At 43.4% G+C, this 21400-nt stretch overlaps 1 protein-coding gene across 2 annotated transcripts in view; it reads right to left on the bottom strand.

Annotated features, from left to right (window-relative positions):
- The window catches only part of LOC115099970 (uncharacterized oxidoreductase ZK1290.5-like), a 299743-nt gene that overhangs the window by 67372 nt on the left and 210971 nt on the right, over positions 1-21400 (bottom strand). For both annotated transcript variants that reach the window (XM_029618064.1, XM_029618065.1), the window contains exon 4: positions 8121-8212. In XM_029618064.1, the coding sequence (XP_029473924.1) occupies positions 8121-8212 (92 nt within the window). The remainder of the gene's footprint in view (positions 1-8120; positions 8213-21400) is intronic.

Below are 21400 nucleotides of genomic sequence, written 5' to 3'. Positions count from 1 at the left end.
AAAGCCAGAGACGAAGTCTGAAATTTCTGAGGAAATCACTGCTAGGGAAGGGTTAGGGTCAGTTATAGCAAACAGTATGTCATCTGCAAAGAGTGACAATTTTGAGGTAAACTCTCCCACCTACACCCCCAAAATGTGTGGATTGTTACGGATCCTGTGTGTGAAGGGTTCTAGGAACAGGGCCAAAAGTAATGGAGAGAGAGGATAACCCTGTCTGGTGCCCCTCTCCACTGAGAATGGTTGAGAGTAACCCCCATTCACCTTCAGACAAGCTTGAGGGGCTGAGTATAGTTTTTGAATCCATCCAATAAAAGCCTCCCCGAATTTGAAGGCCCGCAATGTTTGGAATAAGAATGGCCAGTGCACAAAGTCGAAGGCCTTTTCGGTGTCTACTGCTAAGCGGAGAAACGGTATTTTCTTAGTCCGGGCCCACAAATGGAGTCCACCGTTTTCCAAACATTGTCCGAGGCCATTCTCCCAGGTCTAAATCCTGATTGATCAGGGTGAACCAATTCAAGGAGAATATAATTAAGCCTGTTAGCTAAAATTTTTGCTAGCAACTTCATATCTAAATTAATTAGGGAAACTGGCCTATAGGAGCCGCAGACCGTAGGATCTCTCCCTGGCTTTGCTATCAGGGTGACTCCTGCTAGGTTTGCGGATTGGGATAAGGTCGTCTGGCCTCTCAGCGAATTAAATAGTCTTACCAGCATGGGGGAAAGTGTGATTGTGAATGTCTTATAAAAGGCCGCTGTAAAACCATCTAATCCACGGGATTTCCCTAATTTCAAACTCTTTATGGTCCAATTCACTTCCGCCCCTGTTATTTCTCTATCAAGAGTATCTATTTGTTGTTGTGAGAGCTGAGGTAACATTATAGAAACATAGAAATGACGGCAGAAGAAGACCAAATGGCCCATTCAGTCTGCCCAGCAAGCTTTCCACTTTATTTTTTTTTCCTCATGCTTATCTGTTACTCTTGGCCCCCCATCAGCAACCCCCTGGTTCCAGTTTCCTCCACCCCCACCATCAATGTAGAGAGCAGCGCTGGAGCTGCATCCAAGTGAAACATCCAGCTCAATTGGTCAGGGGTAGCAACTGCTGCAATAAGCAAGTTATTCCCACGCTTGTTTACCCAGCCTGTGCCATTCAGTCCTTGTTATTTGTCTGAATATAACTCCTCTTTTCTTTATTCCCCCTGCCGTTGAAGCAGTGTGTTGCACTGGATATGTATTCCCAGTGAAGTATACGGCTTAATTGATTCAGGGTAGTAACCGCCATAACAAGCAAGATACTCCCATAATTATTTGTTTGCCCAGACTATGTAATTCATTCCTTGTTGGTTGTTGCCTGAATATAAATACTCTTTTCCTCTTTCCCCCCCTTCCGTTGAAGCAGAGAGCTATGCTGGATATGTAGTGAAAGTGAAGTATCAGTCTTTCCCCCCCTGCCGTTGAAGCAGAGAGCTATGCTGGATATGCATTGAAGTGAAGTATCAGACTTATTTGGTTTGGGGAAGTAACCGCTGCAACAAGCAAGCTACTCCCTGGTTTTTTTGTGAATGCGAATCCTTTTTTTCCACATTTCCTCTTGCCGTTGAAGCATAGAGCAATGCTGGAGTTGCATTAACAGTGAGTGTGTTCATTGAATAAGGGTATTAATCTCCAGGTAGTAGCCGTAATTCCCGCAAGCTACCCCCCTTGGCTCTTCTCTTCATTCACATCCTTTAAACTTTATGGATCCACAGTATTCATCCCACGCAACTTTCAAGTTCTTCACAGTTTTGGTCTTCACCACTTCCTCCGGAAGGGCATTCCAGGCATCCACCACCTTCTCCGTGAAGAAATACTTCCTGACATTGGTTCTGAGTCTTCCTCCCTGGAGTTTCAAATCGTGACCCCTGGTTCTGCTGATTTTTTTCCAATGGAAAAGGTTTGTCACTGTCTTTAGATCATTTAAACCTTTCAAGTATCTGAAAGTCTATCATATCACCTCTGCTCCTCCTTTCCTCCAGGGTGTACATATTTAGATTCTTCAATCTCTCCTCGTAAGTCATTCGCTGAAGACCCTCCACCTTTTTGGTTGCCCTTCTCTGGACCGCTTCCATCCTGTCTCTGTCCCTTTGGAGATACGGTCTCCAGAACTGAACACAGTACTCCAGGTGAGGCCTCACCAAGGACCTGTACAAGGGGATAATCACTTCCCTTTTCTTGCTCGATATTCCTCTCTCTATGCAGCCCAGCATCCTTCTGGCTTTAGCTACCACCTTGTCACATTGTTTCGCCGACTTCAGATTGTTAGACACTATCACCCCAAGATCTCTCTCCTGCTCCGTGCACACCAGCCCTTCCCCCTCCACACCCCATATGCATGACTCTGCCTGCATATGGGGTCATGCATATGGGGTCATGCATATGGGGATTTCCACACCCCATATGCATGACTCTGCACTTCTTGGCATTGAATCTCAGCTGCCATGTCTTCCAGTTTCCTTAAATCCCGTCTCATTCTTTCCACTCCTTCCGGCGTGTCCACTCTGTTGCAGATCTTAGTGTCATCCGCAAAAAGACAAACCTTACCTTCTATCCCGTCCGCAATGTCGCTCACAAAGATATTGAACAGCACCGGTCCCAACACCGATCCTTGCAGCACTCCACTTAACACTGTTCTCGCTTCATAGTAAGTTCCATTTACCATCACACATTGTCTTCTGTCTGTCAACCAGTTTGCAATCCAGGCTACGACCTTGGCACTCACTCCTAAGCTTCTCATTTTATTCACCAGCCTCCTGTACGGGACCGTATCAAAAGCTTTGCTAAAATCCAAGTAGATGACATTGAGTGCTCTTCCTTGATCCAATTCCTTAGTTACCCAATCAAAAAAGTCGATCAGATTTGTCTGACAGGACCTTCCTTTGGTGAAACCATGCTGCCTCTGGTCCATCAATTCTGCTGCTTGTAGATAGTTCACAATTCTTTCATTCAGCAGTGACTCCAATATATAAGTGTCTATTTGCGCTAAAGTAATGTTTGATTCGGCTCGATATAGCTCCTTATAAAATCTTAAAAACCGGCTTCTAATATCTGTGTTTGTTGTCAATATCTGTCCGGTTTCATCTTTGAGCTTTACTATATTGTTTTGGGTCTGTATATTTCTTAATTTACATGCCAGTAGTTGGCCTGCCTTATTGCCCCCCTTTGTAATGAGCTTGTTTGCAAATTTCCAAATTGTGGGCTATCTGTGCCGAATCTATCCCCTCCAAGGACTGTCTACATTGGTCCATTTGAGCTAGGACCTTGTTTGAATCTGTTTTTTGGTGTATAGTCTCCAGGTGACGAAGCTGCGCAGTGATTGACATTCTCTCTCTGTTTTTCAATTTTTTCGTATACACTCCTCGGTCTATCAGTTTGCCACGAATGACCGTTTTTAAGCAGTCCCATAATACCATGATTGATGTTTGCTCTCTGTCATTAAAATGTAAATATTCCTGCATATCCTGTCTTAAGTGGGTGACAAAGTATGTATCTTCTAATAAACTTAAGACAATAACCAATATATCCCGTGTGAATACACAAAAAAAAATTTTGTTTGCTATTCACATGGGATATATTGGTTATTTTGTTTGTGTATTCACACGGGATATATTGGTTATTGTCTTGGGTTGGTAACTCATTTATATGTTGAATGTTCAGCTGGCTATTACTCTTCACAGATACTTGTGAGAGTGTATTTTGATTCAAGTTGTCATTCTCTCTTCTAATAAACTATCATTGAGCCGCCAGTATAATTGCCCCCTGTCATAATGAGATATGTTAAGTGTCATTCATACTGGGGCATGGTCAGTCCATGTAATAGGTTCAATGATTGTATTGGATATCAAATACAGCCCTTATCCACGCAAAATAAATCTATTCGTGAATGAGACTGATGTACTCGGGAAAATTAAGTACAATTTTTGTATTTGGGATATCTTGTTCTCCAGATATCGATCAGGCCTAGTCTTGATAAGCAAGTTCTTAGTATCTTACGGTCCCTTTCCAAGGCTGATGCCTGGCCCAAGGAGTTGTCTAGGTGTGGACTGAGGGTAATATTAAAATCCCCCCCCCCCCCAAATGAGGTGACCCTATGCTTTTCCCTCTAAAAGTTTAGTTATCTGTTCGTAGAATAGGCGCATAGATATTTACCATGGTAAACTTTATTCCACCTATAGAAATAACCAATATTAGATATCATCCCTCCGGGTCCAAAGTGCAGGAATGGAATTCAAATATAATGTCCTTGCCTATCAATATTCCTACCCCAGTGTGTTTTTCTGTGCTTTGGTGCATGCTGCCCAGTACTGAGAAGGGTAGAACTGGTGTTTTAGCGAGTGTTCATGTCGTCATTTAAGATGGGTCTCTTGAACAAAGGCCACTGTTACCTGATACTGGTTTAGGTCAGCAAACAATCTGTGCCCCTTTAAAGGTGTATTAAGGCCCTTGACATTAAGGGATAAGAAATTAACAGTTGCATTCATAAGATGTTTAGAGAATCTAGGCAGTAATAATCCTTGATATCCTGTCCTCCCCCATTAGTACTCAAACCGGACTCCCCGCTAAATTGCCACTGATTATGAGAGCATACCAGTTCTCTACCCTCTACGACTAACCTATTGATGTGTGTTTCACTTTGATCCCACAGTCGTTCCCAATATAACCCCATACCCTATGCAGTGTAGTTCACTCAGGGAAACTACACTGACTGAATTAGAGAGGAAACAATCAACCCATAATCCCTGGATCCCTCCCAACAGCATAACATTGATAACCAAAACATTGCATTAATACAGTATTCTCCATAATGTGAATCTAAAAGAATTATTGAACTATATGCAGCGCAAAATAAGTTTACCAAACCAAGACACGAATGTGCCTCTGATAATGAATTCTCCATTGGCTGTTTGCCTGGAACTCATAACAGAAAGAGATTTATGGAGCACTTATCTAACAGTTGAAATTAGAGATCTCTCTGTTCCTTGGTTGCTCATGTTTGCTCTCTCGGCACCGGATAGCACCTGAGTCTTCGTCCTCTCTTCATTACATGCTGCCAACATGGTGGATCTTCCTTTCTGTAAGGCATTTTGGACGCTGACTGAGAGGCATCAAATCCATGGTAACTGGCGTCTTATAAGATTTGTGTTGCCTCTAGCAGAGTTTTGATCCGGTGTGGTTCACCCTTGAGAGAGAAGCTTAACCCAAATGGAAAAAGCCACCTGTATCTCACATTGTCCTTTCGAAGTGCATCAGTTATGCTCTTCATTTCCAGACGCTTTTTAATAGTTACCAGAGATAGATCCGCAAATATCATAATATCCATGTCCTGCCATTTCCACGACGCTTGTTTCTGGGCTGCAGTAGCAATCCTGTCTTTAACCAGAAAGTCTTGAAACAGGCAATAATGTCCCGGGGCTTATTTCAAACTCCCGACCCCAAAGAGCGGTGAGCGCGATCAAGTCGGATTGTAGGCTGTTTTCCGCGGTAATGTTTTCTGACTGCAGCAACATTATACTAATCCGTGTAACCACGTCCATGCAGTCCTGATATTGTGGAGACTCCGGTATATCCCTGAAGCGCAAATTATGGCGGCGGGAGCTGTTCCTCTAATCTTCTACTTTTTCAGTCAGCTGCTCTACCTCTTTTAGCAGCGAGGATTGTGCTTCCCGCGCCATTTTGATTTCCTCACCATGTGCGTCAACCCGCATCTCTACTTCAAAGATCCACTGTCCGTTTTCGGCCATTTCTTCTTTTATCTCTTCTATAGAGTCCATGATTTCTTTTTTTATTATCATGCATGTCTTGTTTCAGGTCCGCAAACCAGTGTTTCATTTCAGCTCTGGTCGGGAGATCATCTTCCGCTAGAGCTAGGTCCTCGGGTAAGTCAGCCGCCTGTAGGCCTTCCTGCTCTTGCGCCATAGTCGTGGGATCTGTCTCTTCCACCTGACTAGATTTCTGATAAGAAAACGTTTTAAAATCTACCGTTTTCCGTTTTACCGACATCTAGAAGTGGTAGATTATATGAGCAGACAAATAAGGTGTAGCGATAGCGATGCCTAAGATAGTCGGAGATATAAAATGCTGCTGGAGGAGACACCAGATTAAGCTGCCATTAGCTGGGATGACGTCACTTCCTCAAGGTCCGAGAAAATTTTTACCCGCAGACTTTACACTAACCTTCAAAGTGAAAGTACGTAATACTTTCGCTTTCAAAATTAGCCCGGGAAAGCTACTTGCACACGTTTACATCTGCTACTGTGTTCAGGGAGTTTCCCCAGGTGGAATTTTCGCGCAGGCATTTTAAGGTTAAAACGTAGGCGCCCGAGTCCAATTCCTGCCCAGACTCAGCCCCCAGAAAGCCTCTCCCCTATTTGTATCATACATTACACACATATGGTGTCGTATGCGCGTGATTTTACACATGCATCAGTCGTGCAATTCTCTGAAAAGTTATTCTTATGGGTTAGGCACTACTTTACCCACAGCTTCCGAAAATTACTCTCTAAAATTCCAGCAAAGCTGTTCTTGGACTCTGTTTCACTCCTTGAGAAAACGCCATGCAAAGAATTGAACTGGGGTCATTCTGGTGGCACTATATTTCCAGAATCTTCTGGCTCATGGATGAACTACAGATGAGCTTTAACCCCTTAGCTGGACCAGGTGAGTTTGCTAACTCCTTTTAAACATTCATAACATTGAATTTTGTGTATAGAACAGGTGAAGAAACAAACTCCTCCCTGCATTCCCTGAGTGGAGGTGCCTGGATAGAAAATAAGACAGCCTGCTGAGGGTCAGGGGGGAACCTGTGAGAGCGCCTGATGAGTGGAGAGAAAGCATCTGAGGAAAATGTGTGAGAGCATCCGATAAGCGAGCATCTGGGAGGGAGAATGGGAGAGGTGGGGAGTGAGACGGCCTGCTGTGTGTGCGGCTGAGGAGGAGCGGGAGTGCCTGCTGAGTGCCTCTGGAGAGGGAATGAGAAAAATCTGAGGAGTGCCTGATGAGGGAGTGAAGGCACCTGGGGAGCGCCTAGAGAGAGAGAGAGTGAGAGCAAAAGCACCATGATTATACCTGGAGTAAGAGGAATTGCAGAGGCCTACATTCAAAACAGTTGAGCTCCCGAATTTAGGATATTTTCAGTCAAACTTCGGGTCCTAAATTTTCAGATAAAAATTCCCCTAAATTTAGGGGCCTCAAACTTAGGGCACTACATGTAGGCCTTGCTATTTTCTTTGCCTAGGTTTAGGGCCCTAAGTTAGTGCTGAAAATCACTGCTAAGCACTAGCTTTTTACCCTTCAGCCACCCACTTTTTAGGACCCTATATTTGGGAACTTGGTGAAACTAGGAGCCTATATATAGAGACTCAGCCCCAGTAAACTTTCAAATCAGCTCATTTAGGAGACTTAAATCACCAAGTGTTAGGGGCCTTTGAAAATCAGCCTCTGAGGGCCTGAGGAGAAGGAATGAAAGTGCGAGGGGAGTGGGAATGAACAGCGAGTAATCAGAGGAAGTGAGAGCGAATGGTGTGTGCAAACGGGACTCCCTAACTAAAGTCAAAGGACTGTAGAGGAAGAGGAGGAAAAGAAATAATGAAAACCAAAGAAAACAGGATCAAGCGCTGCTCGTGTAAAAGGATTTCTTTTTAAAAGAAACAAATCAAAGCTGTGTTCTCATGTGCGTGAGCTGCAGGGAAGGAAGAAGTGAAAGGTTTTGGAGAAAGATCCCAGTATGGGTATGTACGAAAATAATCAACACTCTCACGGGAAAATGAGAGAGAATATTGTTCCTCTGAGCTCTGTTTCGCTTGTGACAAGCAGTAATGCTCACCCTGTATCAGCTAACAATCTCACTTGAATCTTATTAAATTCTTCATTGCATCGCCCCACAATCCCAAACCTCTGGGAGTGGCCAAATTAGCAAGCATCACACTTGCTGCGTCTGATTGGTCTGCACTGACTAATACATTACACATCACAATATCACCCCCACTGCATGAACCAATCATATCCCTTTCCACAAGATGCAAGTAGCTTTAATGCATTTTGCACTCTGCTCTTAATTAACTGGGATGTATTAGTGCATCCACTGACCTGGTTAACATGGGGTACTATATGGCAGTCTTCCTTCAGCTGCTCCAGATGATTTATGAGAAAGTTACTTACGCCAATAGATCGACATATGCCTACAAAAAGAATATGGATACTTGTCAATAGATACAAATATATCTATTATACAGTTTGCATTTTATGGTTAGGATGACACTCCCAAAATAATAGCATAAGGAACCATACAATGTTCAAATAATACATTTTCAGGATAAAAGAGTAGCAAACGGTTGATATGAAATCCAGTTGAACAGTTCCATCTGAAAGCCTGGTTCCATCAGTCACACTAGGAAGCTTTTTTACAATCCAAACACATGAGGGGCTCTCCAGTGTATAAAAAACCTTTGCAGCTAAATTCTGGGAAAAGCTGATGTAGTGTAAGCAAAGAACAATCAGGCTGCATGAGATTCAAAGGGAGGAAATGGTGTTCAGGACTGCCTGCCAAATGCACAGAAAAGTGGAACATTTGTAGAAGTCTGATAGAGTGTAAATAATGCAGCAGCAGGACGCAGGGTCCAAGGGTACTGCCCACTGCTAGCACAGGAAGGTCATTTCTCTAACATCACAGCCTGCGTATAACAAGCTATTACTTTTGCATGACTATGCGTGCAAGGCTTCTGGCACCCCTGCGGCTGACCTCAATAGAATACCACCATTTTACTGTAATTTTTATTCAAATGAGCAAAAAATGCTTGCAAACTGAACTGCCTAGCTCCTATTAGGCTGCAGCGATATATCTGCTGACTATGTCTAGAATACCATCACTAGCCATGTCACAGCACTGAACCGCATGATCCGTGAGAAAAAGGGCTTGACTTTTTCGTTCCCAAATATTATTCAATAGTACCAAACTATGCCAAGGTCATCAAGAAAAACAAAACCCCCTAATATTTCACAAGTACAACTATCTGTAAATGTGAAATACTCTGCAGAAGAGTAAGCTGTTAGCTGTCTTCATATCTAGCAAAGAAATGTTGCCATCCGCAAGCATATTGGCTAAAATTAAAGCTGAATATCACAAAGAAGGTCCTTCCATTAGTTCAATTTTTAATCATCTCTAGAAAAGGGATCACAAAAGCTGACTATTTTTGGTATATGGAATGATACTGGGATTTACTTTCTTACTAAGAAGTGCAATTCTGGGTCAGTCAAAGTCCATTGAGTCAAGTATCCTGTCTCTGACACTACCTAGCTCAGGTCCCAAGTACCTGGCAGACTGATCTATTTCTTGTAATCACTCCCAAGTCTACCTAACTAATAACTGCTTAGGGACTTTTTCTTCAGGACCTTGTTCAATCCTCTTTTAAACCCCACTATGTTAGTTGCCATGACCATGTCCTCTAGCAACAGATTCCATAGCTTTATAGCACGCAAGTGAAAAAATACTTCCTATGATTGGTTTTAAATCTGTCGGTTGCTAGTTTCATGGAGTGTCCTCCAGTCCTAGAGTTGTTTGAAAGGGTAAATAACCATTCCCAATTTACCCATTCCACCCAACTCATGATTTTATAAATCGGTCATATCCCCTCTCAGTCATCTCTTCTCCAAGCTAAAGAGCCCTAATCTGTTCAGCCTTCCTCCATAAGGGAACTTTTCCGTCGCCTCTATCTTTTGTGTCGCCCTTCTCTGTATCTTTTCTTTGTCTGCTATGTTGTTTTTAAAATGGAGCCTAACAGAAATGCACACAATACTCAAGGTACAGACGCACTATGGATCTATACAAAGGCATTCTGATATTCTCAGTTTTGTTCTTTAATCTTTTCCAAATAATTCCTAACATTCTATTTGGGTTTTTTGACCACCGTTACACATTGAGCTAAAGATTTCAAAGTATTGTTCATAATGACTCCTTTTTCTGGTTAGTTACTCCTAACACAGAACCCAGCATCTTGTACTCTGCCATTATTTTTCCCTTTGGGCATTACTTTACACTTGTCCACATTAAACTGCATTTGCCATTTCGATGTCCGATCTCCTAATGTCACAAGAACCTTCTGCAGTTCCTCAAAATCCACTACTATTTTAATGACTCTAAACAATTTTGTATCATCTATAAATTTGGTCACCTCTCATTATTCCTTTCTCCAGATCATTAATGAATATGCTAAATAGTACAGGTCCCAGTACAGTTCCCATGAGGCACACTCCACTAACAACCTTTCTCCACTGAAAAACTGACTATTTAGTCCTATCCTGTTTCCTGTCTTTTATCCACTTACCAATTCACAATTGGAAACTGCCTCTGATCCCATGACCTTCCAATTTTCTGAGGAGTCTCTCATGAGGGACTTAGTCAAATGTTTTCTGAAAATCCAAATACAGTATAGCAACCCAGCTCACCTTCAAAAACATCTTGTAAATTGGTAAGGAAAGACTTCCCTTTCCAAAAATCACATTGACTCTCCCCTAGTAAACCATGTCTATCTACCCTTTAATTGTAACCTATCATTAAAACCATCTGTTGTACCTGAAGACTGGAAGGTGGCCAATGTAACCCCAATAATTAAAAAGGGCTCCTGGGTGACCCGGGAAACTATAGACCGGGTAGCCTGACTTCAGTGCTGGGAAAAAAGGTGGAAACTGTTATAAAGAATAAAATTACAAAACATTTAGATAGACATGATTTAATGGGACATGGCCAGCATAGATTTACCCGAGGGAAGTTTTGCCTCACAAGTCTCCTACAAATTTTTGAAGGGGTTAATAAACATGTGGATAAAGGTGAACCAGTAGATGTGGTGTATTTGGATTTTCAGAAGGCATTTGACCAAGTCCCTCATGAGAGGCTTCTAAGAAAACTAAAAAGTCATGGCATAGGAGACACTATCTTTTTGTGGGATTGCAAACTGGTTAAAAGACAGGAAACAGAGTAGGATTAAACTGCTTTCACAGTAGAAAAAGATAAACCATGGAGTACCTCAGGGATCTGTACTTGGACCAGTGCTTTATAATAGTTATAAATGATCTGAAAAAGAGTATGACAAATGAGGTGAACAAATTTGCAGATGAGTAGTTAAATCTCAAGCAGATTGTGATAAATTGCAGGAGGACTGTGTGAGACTGGAAGATTGGGATTCCAAATAGCAGATGAAATTTAATGTGGACAACTGCAAGGTGATGCATATAGGGAAAAATAAATAACCCTTGTTGTAGTTACACAATGTTAGGTTCTATCTTAGGAGTTACCAACCAAGAAAGATCTAGGTTTCATAGTGGATAATACATTGAAATCGTCGGCTCAGTATGCTGTTGCGGTCAAAAAAGCAAACAGAATGGTAGGAATTATTAGGAAGGGAATGGCAAATAAAACGGTGGATGTCATAATGCCTCTGTATCGCTCCATGGTGAGACTGCACCTTGAATACTGTGTACAATTCTGTTCACCACATCTCAAAAAATTTATAGCAGTGCTGGAGAAAGTGCAGAGAAGGGCGACCAAAATGATAAAGAGCATGGAACGGCTTCCCTGTGAGGAAAGGCTAAAGAGGTTAGGGCTATTCAGTCTGGAGAAGAGACAAGAGAGGATATGATAGAGGTATATAAAATCATGAAAGGTCTTGAACAAGTTAATGTAAATTGGTTATTTACTGCCTCAGATAACAGGAGGACTAGTGGGCTCTCCATGAAGCAAGTAGCTCATTTAAAACAAATCGAAGAAAATTCTTTTTCACTCAGAGTATAGTTAAGCTCTGAATTCACTGCTAGAGGTTGTGGTTACAGCAGTTAGTGTAACTGGGATTAAAGAAAGGTCTGGATAAGTTCCTTGATGAAAAATCCATAAACTGCTATTAATCAGTAAGGAATAGTAGCTTGAGATTTATTTAATGTTTGGGTGTATACCAGCTACTTGTGACTTGGATTGGCCACAGTTGGAAACAGGATACTGGGCTTGATGGACCCTTGGTCTGACCCAGTATGGCATTTTCTTATGTTCTTATGATATAGAGGACAGTAGTAGGAGCAGGTTTGTGAGGTTATGGTATTGCAGAGCATAGGCAAGGGGAGTGGGGCTAAAGAAAAAAATAAGGGACAGATACACAGTTTAGCAATACCTCAGATTATAAGAGTTTTTCCCAATCACACCCAAGATACACTTACATTAACAAAAATCTTGTGTGGCACTTTGACGGAGTGAGCAGTGCAGACGTGGAGAGGATTCATTTGGCCAAAAGAGCTAGGAAAGCACCGAAAGACTCACCAATCTCTTCCAAATTTTAAAACGGAGAAAGGGGGGTGAAGATATACATGAACCCACCAGAAAGGACCAGTTCCCTTCATAGACAAGTGTGAGAGAGGTCAATGTGCTGCAGATAGCCAGCTCAGTTAGTTAACATCAGCATTCAGTGAGTCACATCCACTGCTCAGACTGGGAATAAGACAGAGGATGGGAGGAGATATTGTGTTCAATGTGTGCGCTGCACAAAGCAGCTCCCAGCTATCCATGCCCTGGATGCTGCCCATTCATTACCAGACTCGGGAAGCTAGAAAGAGGCATGCAGGATTATTAGTTCTGGGGGAATTATGCGCTAATGCGGAGCACAGAATTCCCCCCCCCCCTGCGCAGAATTGCCATATTCTGTGCAGAAAATAGCAGAGGAGACCCCGGCGAAGATGAAGGCCCGGCGCGCCGTTCACAGCGAAAAGGGAAGGCCCCCATGTGCCGTAAATGGCGTGCCTGGGCCTTCATCTTCACTGCGAACGGAGCGCGTCCCGCAGCACATGGGGGCCTTCCCTTTTCAGTGTGAACGGCGCGCGCTGTGCCTTCATCTTCGCCATGAATGGAGCTTGTCCAATGGCACATGCGGGACGCACTCCGCTGGCGGGATGCCGGTGAGAGAGAATGTGTGTGTGTGTGAGAGAGCATGGGAGGCAGGGGGGGATGGGGGTTTGCCGGTGAGAATGTGTGTGTGAGAGAGGGGAGGGGGTGTGGGGGAGGGGAAGGAGAGAGAGCATGGTTGGTAAGGGGGGTGGGGGATGCTGGAATGTGGGTTTCAGAGAGGGAGCCTATATGAGGGGAGGGTGAGAGAGAGCTGGAGGGTATGAGAGAGAGCATGGGAGGTAAGAGAGGGGGTGGGGGGATGCTTGAGTGTGGGTTTCATAGAGGGAGCCTTTATGAGGGGAGGGGTGGGGAGGGGGAGGGGAGAGAGCAGGAGGGTGTGAGAGAGAGAGAGCATGGGAGGTAAGAGGGTGGGGGGGATACTTGAGTGTGGGTTTCAGAGAGAGGGAGCCTATATGAGGGGAGGGTGAGAGAGAGCAGGAGGGTATGAGAGAGAGAGCACGGGAGGTAAGAGAGGGGGTGGGGATGCTTGAGTGTGGGTTTCATAGAGGGTGCCTTTATGAGGGGAGGGGTGTGGGGGAGGGGAGGGTGTGAGAGAGAGACAGCATGGGAGGTAAGAGGGTGGGGGGGATGCTTGAGTGTGGGTTTCAGAGAGAGGGAGCCTATATGAGGGGTGAGAGAGAGCAGGAGGATATGAGAGAGAGAGCATGGGAGGTAAGAGAGGGGGTGGGGGGATGCTTGAGTGTGGGTTTCAGAGGAGCCGCCTTTATGAGGGGAGGGGTGTGGGGGAGGGGAGGGTGAGAGAGAGGAGGGTATGAGAGAAAGCATGGGAGGTAAGAGAGGGGTGGGGGGGATGCTTGAGTGTGGGTTTCAGAGAGAGGGAGCCTATATGAGGAGATTGTGAAGGAGTGTGTATGTGTGTGAGAGGTTGGGAGCTCGTGTGTATGAAAAAGAAATTCTATATATGTGAGACAGAGCCTGTGTGAAGGGGTGCATGAGAGACATAGCCTGTGTGAGGATATGTGTGAAAGAGAAAGGGGGCTTGTATGGGTGTGTATGCAAGAGAGAGGGTCCTGTATGAGGGGATGTGTGTGTGTGTGCGAAGAGTGAGGGAGCCTGTATGAGGGTGTGTGTATGTGTACTAGAGGGAGGGAGCATGTGTGTGAGAGAGGGAGGGACAGAGGAAGCCTGTGTGAGGGGCAGTACTGAGAACGGTGTCAAACTCTGGGATTGGCAATAGAGTGGAAGCGGTTGAGCCTAGAGGTAGAGGGGAGAGATACTGGCAGATAGAGGAGTTGGGGCCTGAGAGGGCCAAGTGGGCAGGAGAGTAAGGAGAGTGAATCGAAGGGATACTCTTACAGTGAATTTCTAGGGAAATTCTGCTCAAAATATTTAAAATTCTGCATCTTTAAGTAATAACTTTTCTGTATTAATTTAAAATGTAATTACATAAAGACTGTCATGTAAATTGTGTTATTTTAACCAATATAAATTTTGCAGAATTCTAAGTTTTTGTGCGCAGAATTCCCCCAGGAGTAGATTATACATGTTAAGAAAATGCCATGCTGGGTCAGACCAAGGGTCCAACAAGCCCAGCATCCTGTTTCCAACAGAGGCCAAACCAGGGCACAAGAACCTGGCAATTACCCAAACACTAAGAAGATCCCATGCTACTGATGCAATTAATAGCAGTGGCTATTCCCTAAGTGAACTTGATTAATAGCCGTTAATGGACTTCTCCTCCAAGAATTTATCCAAACCTTTTTTGAACCCAGCTACACTAACTGCACTAACCACATCCTCTGGCAACAAAGTCCAGAGCTTTATTGTGCGTTGAGTGAAAAAGAATTTTCTCCGATTAGTCTTAAATGTGCTACTTGCTAACTTCATGGAATGCCCCCTAATCCTATTATTCGAAAGTGTAAATAACCGAGTCACATCTACTCGTTCAAGACCTCTCATGATCTTAAAGACCTCTATCATATCCCCCCTCAGCCGTCTCTTCTCCAAGCTGAACAGCCCTAACCTCTTCAGCCTTTCCTCATGGGGAGCTGTTCCATCCCCTTTATCATTTTGGTTGCCCTTCTCTGTACCTTCTCCATCGCAACTATATCTTTTTTGAGATGCGGCGACCAGAACTGTACACTGAGGGAGAGGAAACTAAGATGGCGTCCTGAGAGGTCGCAACTTTTCCTGCTCTGTCTTTCTGAGATTTTAAAGTGAGCTTCGGCAATACTCCATCGTGAAAAATGCCCCCCATGGCTATACTCGATGACATCACCGGGAGCGCCGGGCTGGGTGGCCCAGAAATCGCCGGTTTGCCTGGAGGTGAACTGAAAACCCCAAAGCCTGCTTCGTTGGGAGGAGAAGTACAGGAAGCAGGAGCTACTATCCCCTTACCAACGGGAGAAAGCAGTGGGACTGCTGATAGTGGGGTAAGGAAGTCACTCTCATTGCAAATTATTAAATCAGCGGTTGTTACTCTGGATACAATCTGGGACTTCATGGTTAGGATGTCGGACAAACTAGACAATCAGGCTCAAAAGTTGGATGAGATTGTAGCTAAAACTGGGTTACAGGAGCGAGAAAACCAGCAGAAATTTCAAGAGCATGAAGAGTCCTTAAAGAAAGTTAACGAAGAAATTAAAAGTCTCCAATGTATAAATGCCACTATGATATCTGAAAGGACGAGCACGTCGAGGAGACTGGAATCAATAGAGAACTTTATGAGGCATCTAAATATAAGGTTATTAAATTTTCCGATTGTTATGGGTGAGATTCCCCTATTAACCTTTAAGAAAAACGTAATGGAGACCTTAAAGATTCCATCAGATGAGATTCCCGCTGTTAAAAAATTATTTTTCCTACCTGAAAGAAACAACTCTGTCTCTGGGACTTTTAATGTGCAAAGGGTGGATTTTCAAAATCTAACCGATTATTTAGAAAACTCAATTGTTGAAATTGTGGACAGGGCTGTACTCTTGTTACCTTTTATGATGAAGCTAGTGTTTCAAAGATAATGAAAAATTATTTCAAAAATATGAATGAACTATACTGCGGTGGGCTTGTACGTGTTTACCCAGACTTAGCTAAAGCTACGCAGCAGCGCAGAAAGGCTTTTTTATTAATGAGATCTGAAACCCAAGCATTAGGAGCCAGTTTTATACTGCGCTATCCTTGTAAGTGCATAATTAAGCTGGTCAGAAACACATATAATTTCTTTTTACCTGACCAACTTAGGGCCTTTTTGGATGGGAGGAGACAACCTAGTGAACCATGAAGGGAGTAAGTGTTTTTTGTTTGTTTTTTTTAAGGGTAAGGTAAAAGGATGTTAAAGAATGATTAAAATTAATTTCCTTCTATACTCCTTAGTACTGTTTCCATCTCCCAATGTTTCCTATGTAACAAGAGAAGTTTCTGAATTGTTAAATATAAACCCTCTATGTTAAGAGGGAAAAGACGTTATTAATGATGATTTCTAAAGTATGTCTCTGTATTTCAATGCAAAAGTTTATTTTGTATATTATTTAAAAGATGGATAAATAAAAAATTGAAAAAAAAAAAAAAAAGAACTGTACACAGTATTCAAGGTGCAGTCTCACCATGGAGCGATATAGAGGCATTATGACATTTCCCGTTTTATTAACCATTCCCTTCCTAATAATTCCTAACATTCTGTTTGCTTTTTGACTGCTGCAGCACACTGAGCCGACGATTTTAAAGTATTATCCACTATAATGCCTAGATCTTTTTCCTGGGTGGTAGCTCCTAATACGGAACCTAACATCGTGTAACTACAGCAAGGGTTATTTTTCCCTATATGCAACACCTTGCACTTGTCCATCTTCCAGTCTTGCAAGGTCCTCCTGTAATGTATCACAGTCTGGTTGTGATTTAACTACTATGAATAATTTTGTATCATCCACAAATTTGATAACCTCACGCGTCGTATTCCTTTCCAGATCATTTATATATATATATATATATATATATATATATATAAATGAGAAAATTGACCATTTAATCCTACTCTTGGTTTCCTGTCTTTTAACAAGTTTGTAATCCACGAAAGGACATCGCCTCCTAGCCCATGACTTTTTAGTTTTCATAGAAGCCTCTCATGAGGGACTTTGTCAAACGCCTTCTGAAAATCCAAATACACTACATCTACCGGTTCACCTTTATCCACATGTTTATTAACCCCCTTCAAAAAAATGAAGCAGATTTGTTAGACAAGACTTCCATTGGGTAAATCCATGTTGACTGTGTTCCATTAATCATGTCTTTCTATATGCTCTACGATTTTGATTTTGAGAATAGTTTCCAGTATTTTTTCCGGCACTGAAGTCAGGCTCACTGGTCTATAGTTACCCGGATCACCCCTGGAGCCTTTTTTAAATATTGGGGTTACAGTGGCCACCCTCCAGTCTTCAGGTACAATGGATGATTTTAATGATAGGTTACAAATTTTAACTAATAGATCAGAAATTTCATTTTTTAGTTCCTTCAGTACCCTAGGATGCATACCATCCGGTCCAGGTGATTTGCTACTCTTTAGTTTGTCAATCTGGCCTATTACATCTTCCAGGTTCACAGTGATTTTGTTCAGTTCGTCTGACTCATCACCGCTGAAAACCATCTCCGGAACTGGTATCTCCCCAACATCCTCATTAGTAATCACGGAGGCAAAGAATTCATTTAGTCTTTCTGCAATAGCCTTATCTTCCGTAAGAGCCCCTTTAACCCCTCCTGTTATCTAATGGTCCAACCGACTCCCTCACAGGTTTCTTGCTTTGGATATATTTGCCTTCCTTCCACCTTTCTTAATGCGTGGAATACATATGGGCTGCACCTCTAGGATTGTATTTTTAAACAATGTCCAAGCCTGTGGAAACACTTTTAACCTTTGCAACTGCACCTTTCAGCTTTTTCCTAACTATTTTCCTCATTTTACCAAAGTTTCCCTTTTGAAAATTTAGTGTTAGAGCTGCAGATTTACTTATTGTCCCCCTTCCAGTTATTAGTTTAAATTTGATCATGTTATGATCACTGTTGCCAAGTGGCCCCACCACCATTACCTCTCTCACCAAATCCTGCATTCCATTAAGAATTAAATCTAAAATAGTTCCCTCTCTTGTTGGTTCCTGAACAAATTGCTCCATGAAGCAATCATTTATTATATCCAGGAACTTTATGTCTCTAGCAAGTCCTGATGCTACATTTACCCAGTCAATATTAGGGTAATTGAAATCTCCCATTATTATTGCACTGCCAAATTGGTTTGCTTCCCTGATTTCTCTTAGCATTTCATCATCTGTCTGACCATTTTGTCCAGGTGGACGGTAGTATACTCCTATCACTATGCTCTTACCCAACACACATGGGATTTCTACCCATATAGATTCTACTGAGCATTTAGTCTCTTGTATGATCTTTATCCTGTTGGACTCTATACCCTCCCGGACATAAAGTGCCACACCCCCACCAAGTTGATCCTATCATTGCGATATAATTTGTACCCTGATATAGCACTGTCCCATTGGTTATCCTCCTTCCACCAAGTCTCTGTGATGCCAATTATGTCATTCTCATCATTTGCTGCTATACACTCTAACTCCCCCATCTTACTTCTTAGACTTCTGGCATTGGCATTCAGACATTTCAAAGTGTGGTTTTTGCTTGTTTTAACAACCTGCTTTTCAGTTGTTTGGGATAATTCGGAAATCATTAGCTTTGGTGCTTTTTTAAATATAGGCATATGGACTATGTTTGCTTTTAATGGAACCTCTCTGTTGGGATGCCCTAACTCTCCTGTTTCATTAGTATCCTTTAAGGATACATTTCTCCGAACCATGCACTGCTGAGTGACTGTCAGCTTTCCCCCTTGTTCTAGTTTAAAAGCTGCTCTATCTCCTTTTTGAAACTTTGTGCCAGCAGCTTGGTTCCACTCTGGTTAAGGTGGAGCCCATCCTTTCGGAAAAGTCTCCCCTTTCCCCAAAAGTTTCCCCAGTTCCTTACAAAGCTGAGTCCCTCTTCCCTGCACCATTGTCTCATCCATGCATTGAAACTCTGGAGCTCTGCCTGCCTCTGGGGACCTGCATGTGGAACAGGAAGCATTTCAGAGAATGCCACCCTGGAGGTTCTGGATTTCAGCTTCCTACCTAAAATCCTAAATTTGGCTTCCAGAACCTCTCTCCCACATTTTCCTATGTCATTGGTGCCCACATGTACCACGACAGCCGGCTCCTCTCCAGCAGTGTCTATAATCCTATCTAGGTGATGCGTGAGGGTCTGCCACCTTTGCATCAGGCAGGCAAGTTACCAGGCGGTCCTCACATCCACCAGCCACCCTGCTATCTACATGTCTAATAATCAAATAAACAACTATGATGGCCGACCTAACCCTTCCCCCTCCTGGGCAGTAGCCCTGGGAGACTTGTCCTCAGTGCGAGAGGACAATACATCACCTGGAGAGCAGGTCCTTGCTACAGGATCACTTCCTGCTACACCAGGGTGATGTTCTCCTACTGGGTGACCTTTCTAATCCAAGGCAGCACTGGGGTTGCCAGACTGGATTTGGGACTTGGCTACTATGTCCCTGAAGGTCTCGTCAATGTACCTCTCTGTCTCCTTCAGCTCCTCTAAGTCTGCTACTCTAGCCTCCAGAAATCGGACCCGTTCTCTGAGAGCCAGGAGCTCTTTGCACCGAGTGCACACATACAATCTCTCACTGGCGGGTAAAAAATCATACATGTGACACTCAATGCAAAAGACTGGAAAGCCCCCCTCTTGTTGCTGGACTGCTGCCTTCATCTTAGTTTTATTGAGTTCCTAGTTAAGTTTAGGATACTAAGGGAGTTGGAATGAGAGTACTTTAAATTTACAGGTGAATTTAGTAATTAATCAGTTAGTGTCCTACAAGGGGATGATTAAACTTTCAATAAGGGCTGGTACAATAGTATGATTTAGATAAGACACTGATTGATTTTTAATGAGAAAGTGTCTTGTGCCTAAAAATCAAGGGTTGAGTGGGTGGGAAAGACCTAGCATTAACTATCTCTGGCTTGCTTATTATCTCAGACACACACAAACTCTAAAGAATACAGCCCTTAATTTCACCTTTCACCAAACTTTTATAAGCCCAAAAATTTCTGAAAGCTATACTTACCAATCCTCTTTAACCACCATTAAATTAATCTTCACTCAGTTAATGGAAGGGTTTGAGATTCCAGTCCTCCTCTACTGCAAAGGGTGCGGGGCCTCTGGAAGCTGGGGCTGTGGAAGTCAATCCCTGGATCGCTTGCGATGACCTCTCCTGGGGGATACTGGGAGCAGTATGCAGATGAGCCTTCCCGTCCTCCTCTACTGCAAAGGGTGCAGGGCCTCTGGAAGCTGGGGCTGTGGGTCAATCCCTGGATCGCTTGCGATGACCTCTCCCGGGGGATGCTGGGAGAAGTATGCAGATGAGCCTTCTGGTCCTCCTCTACTGCAAAGGGTGCGGGGCCTCTGGAAGCTGGGGCTGTGGAAGTCAATCCCTGGATCGCTTGCAGTGACCTCTGGACTCCTCTCCCGGGGGATGCTGGGAGCAGTATGCAGATGAGCCTTCCGGTCTCCTCCTCTACTGCAAAGGGTGCGGGGCCTCTGGAAGCTGGGGCTGTGGAAGTCAATCCCTGGATCGCTTGCGGTGACCTCTGGACTCCTCTCCCAGGGGATGCCTGGAGCAGTATGCAGATGAGCCTTCCAGTGCTCCTCTACTGCCCCTATAAGCTTAAGAGCCATTGCGAATGTCTCTTGTTGCTGTGAGGTGCTGAGAGCAGGGCTCACAGACTGGCGTGGATCTGAACATCAGGCAGTTGAGACTTTTATGTGGCACACCTGATCAGGTGTGAAAGCACACTGATTGGGAAACACTATTATAGGATAGCTGGGTTGGAATCAGTAAGTTATAACTCTACAAAAACTAATCAGGTCAATGCTGGGAATTTGCTGGTGGCCAGGTAAGATCCTGCAAGATAATAAAGAGAAAATAAGTCCTTTGACACATGGGATATGTGGGTTGGAACCAGCAGGCTACCAACTCCCAACTGGTTCAGTATGAGGCTGGAAATGGCCAGGTATTATTCAGCAAGCTGATAAGAGGAAAGCATGGTAACATAATGAATGACAGAAGATAAAGACCAAAAATGGTCCATCTAGTCTGCCCAGCAATTTTATTTATTTTAAAATTTAGTTTTAGGGTAGGAGCAACTGCCATTCTGTGCAGGCTCCCTCTTAAAGGTATGAGCACTGCCGCTCCACACAGGCTACCCCCTAACCTAAATTTAAACTATAGGTGCAGCAGAAATGTTATTCCAAATAAGTATAATTTAATAATCATACTGGTCTTGGGATAGCCAGGTTGGTACTAACGGGCCAAATTTTCTGAGAAACCAACTGGGTTGATGCTGGTAGGTTATTTATTTATTTAGTTCTTTTTTTATAACGACAT

Source organism: Rhinatrema bivittatum, chromosome 10 (genome assembly GCF_901001135.1).
Source record: "Rhinatrema bivittatum chromosome 10, aRhiBiv1.1, whole genome shotgun sequence".
Classification (NCBI taxonomy): domain Eukaryota; kingdom Metazoa; phylum Chordata; class Amphibia; order Gymnophiona; family Rhinatrematidae; genus Rhinatrema; species Rhinatrema bivittatum.
Note: the sequence above shows the minus strand (reverse complement) of the source record. Positions and strands in the feature narration are given on the sequence as shown.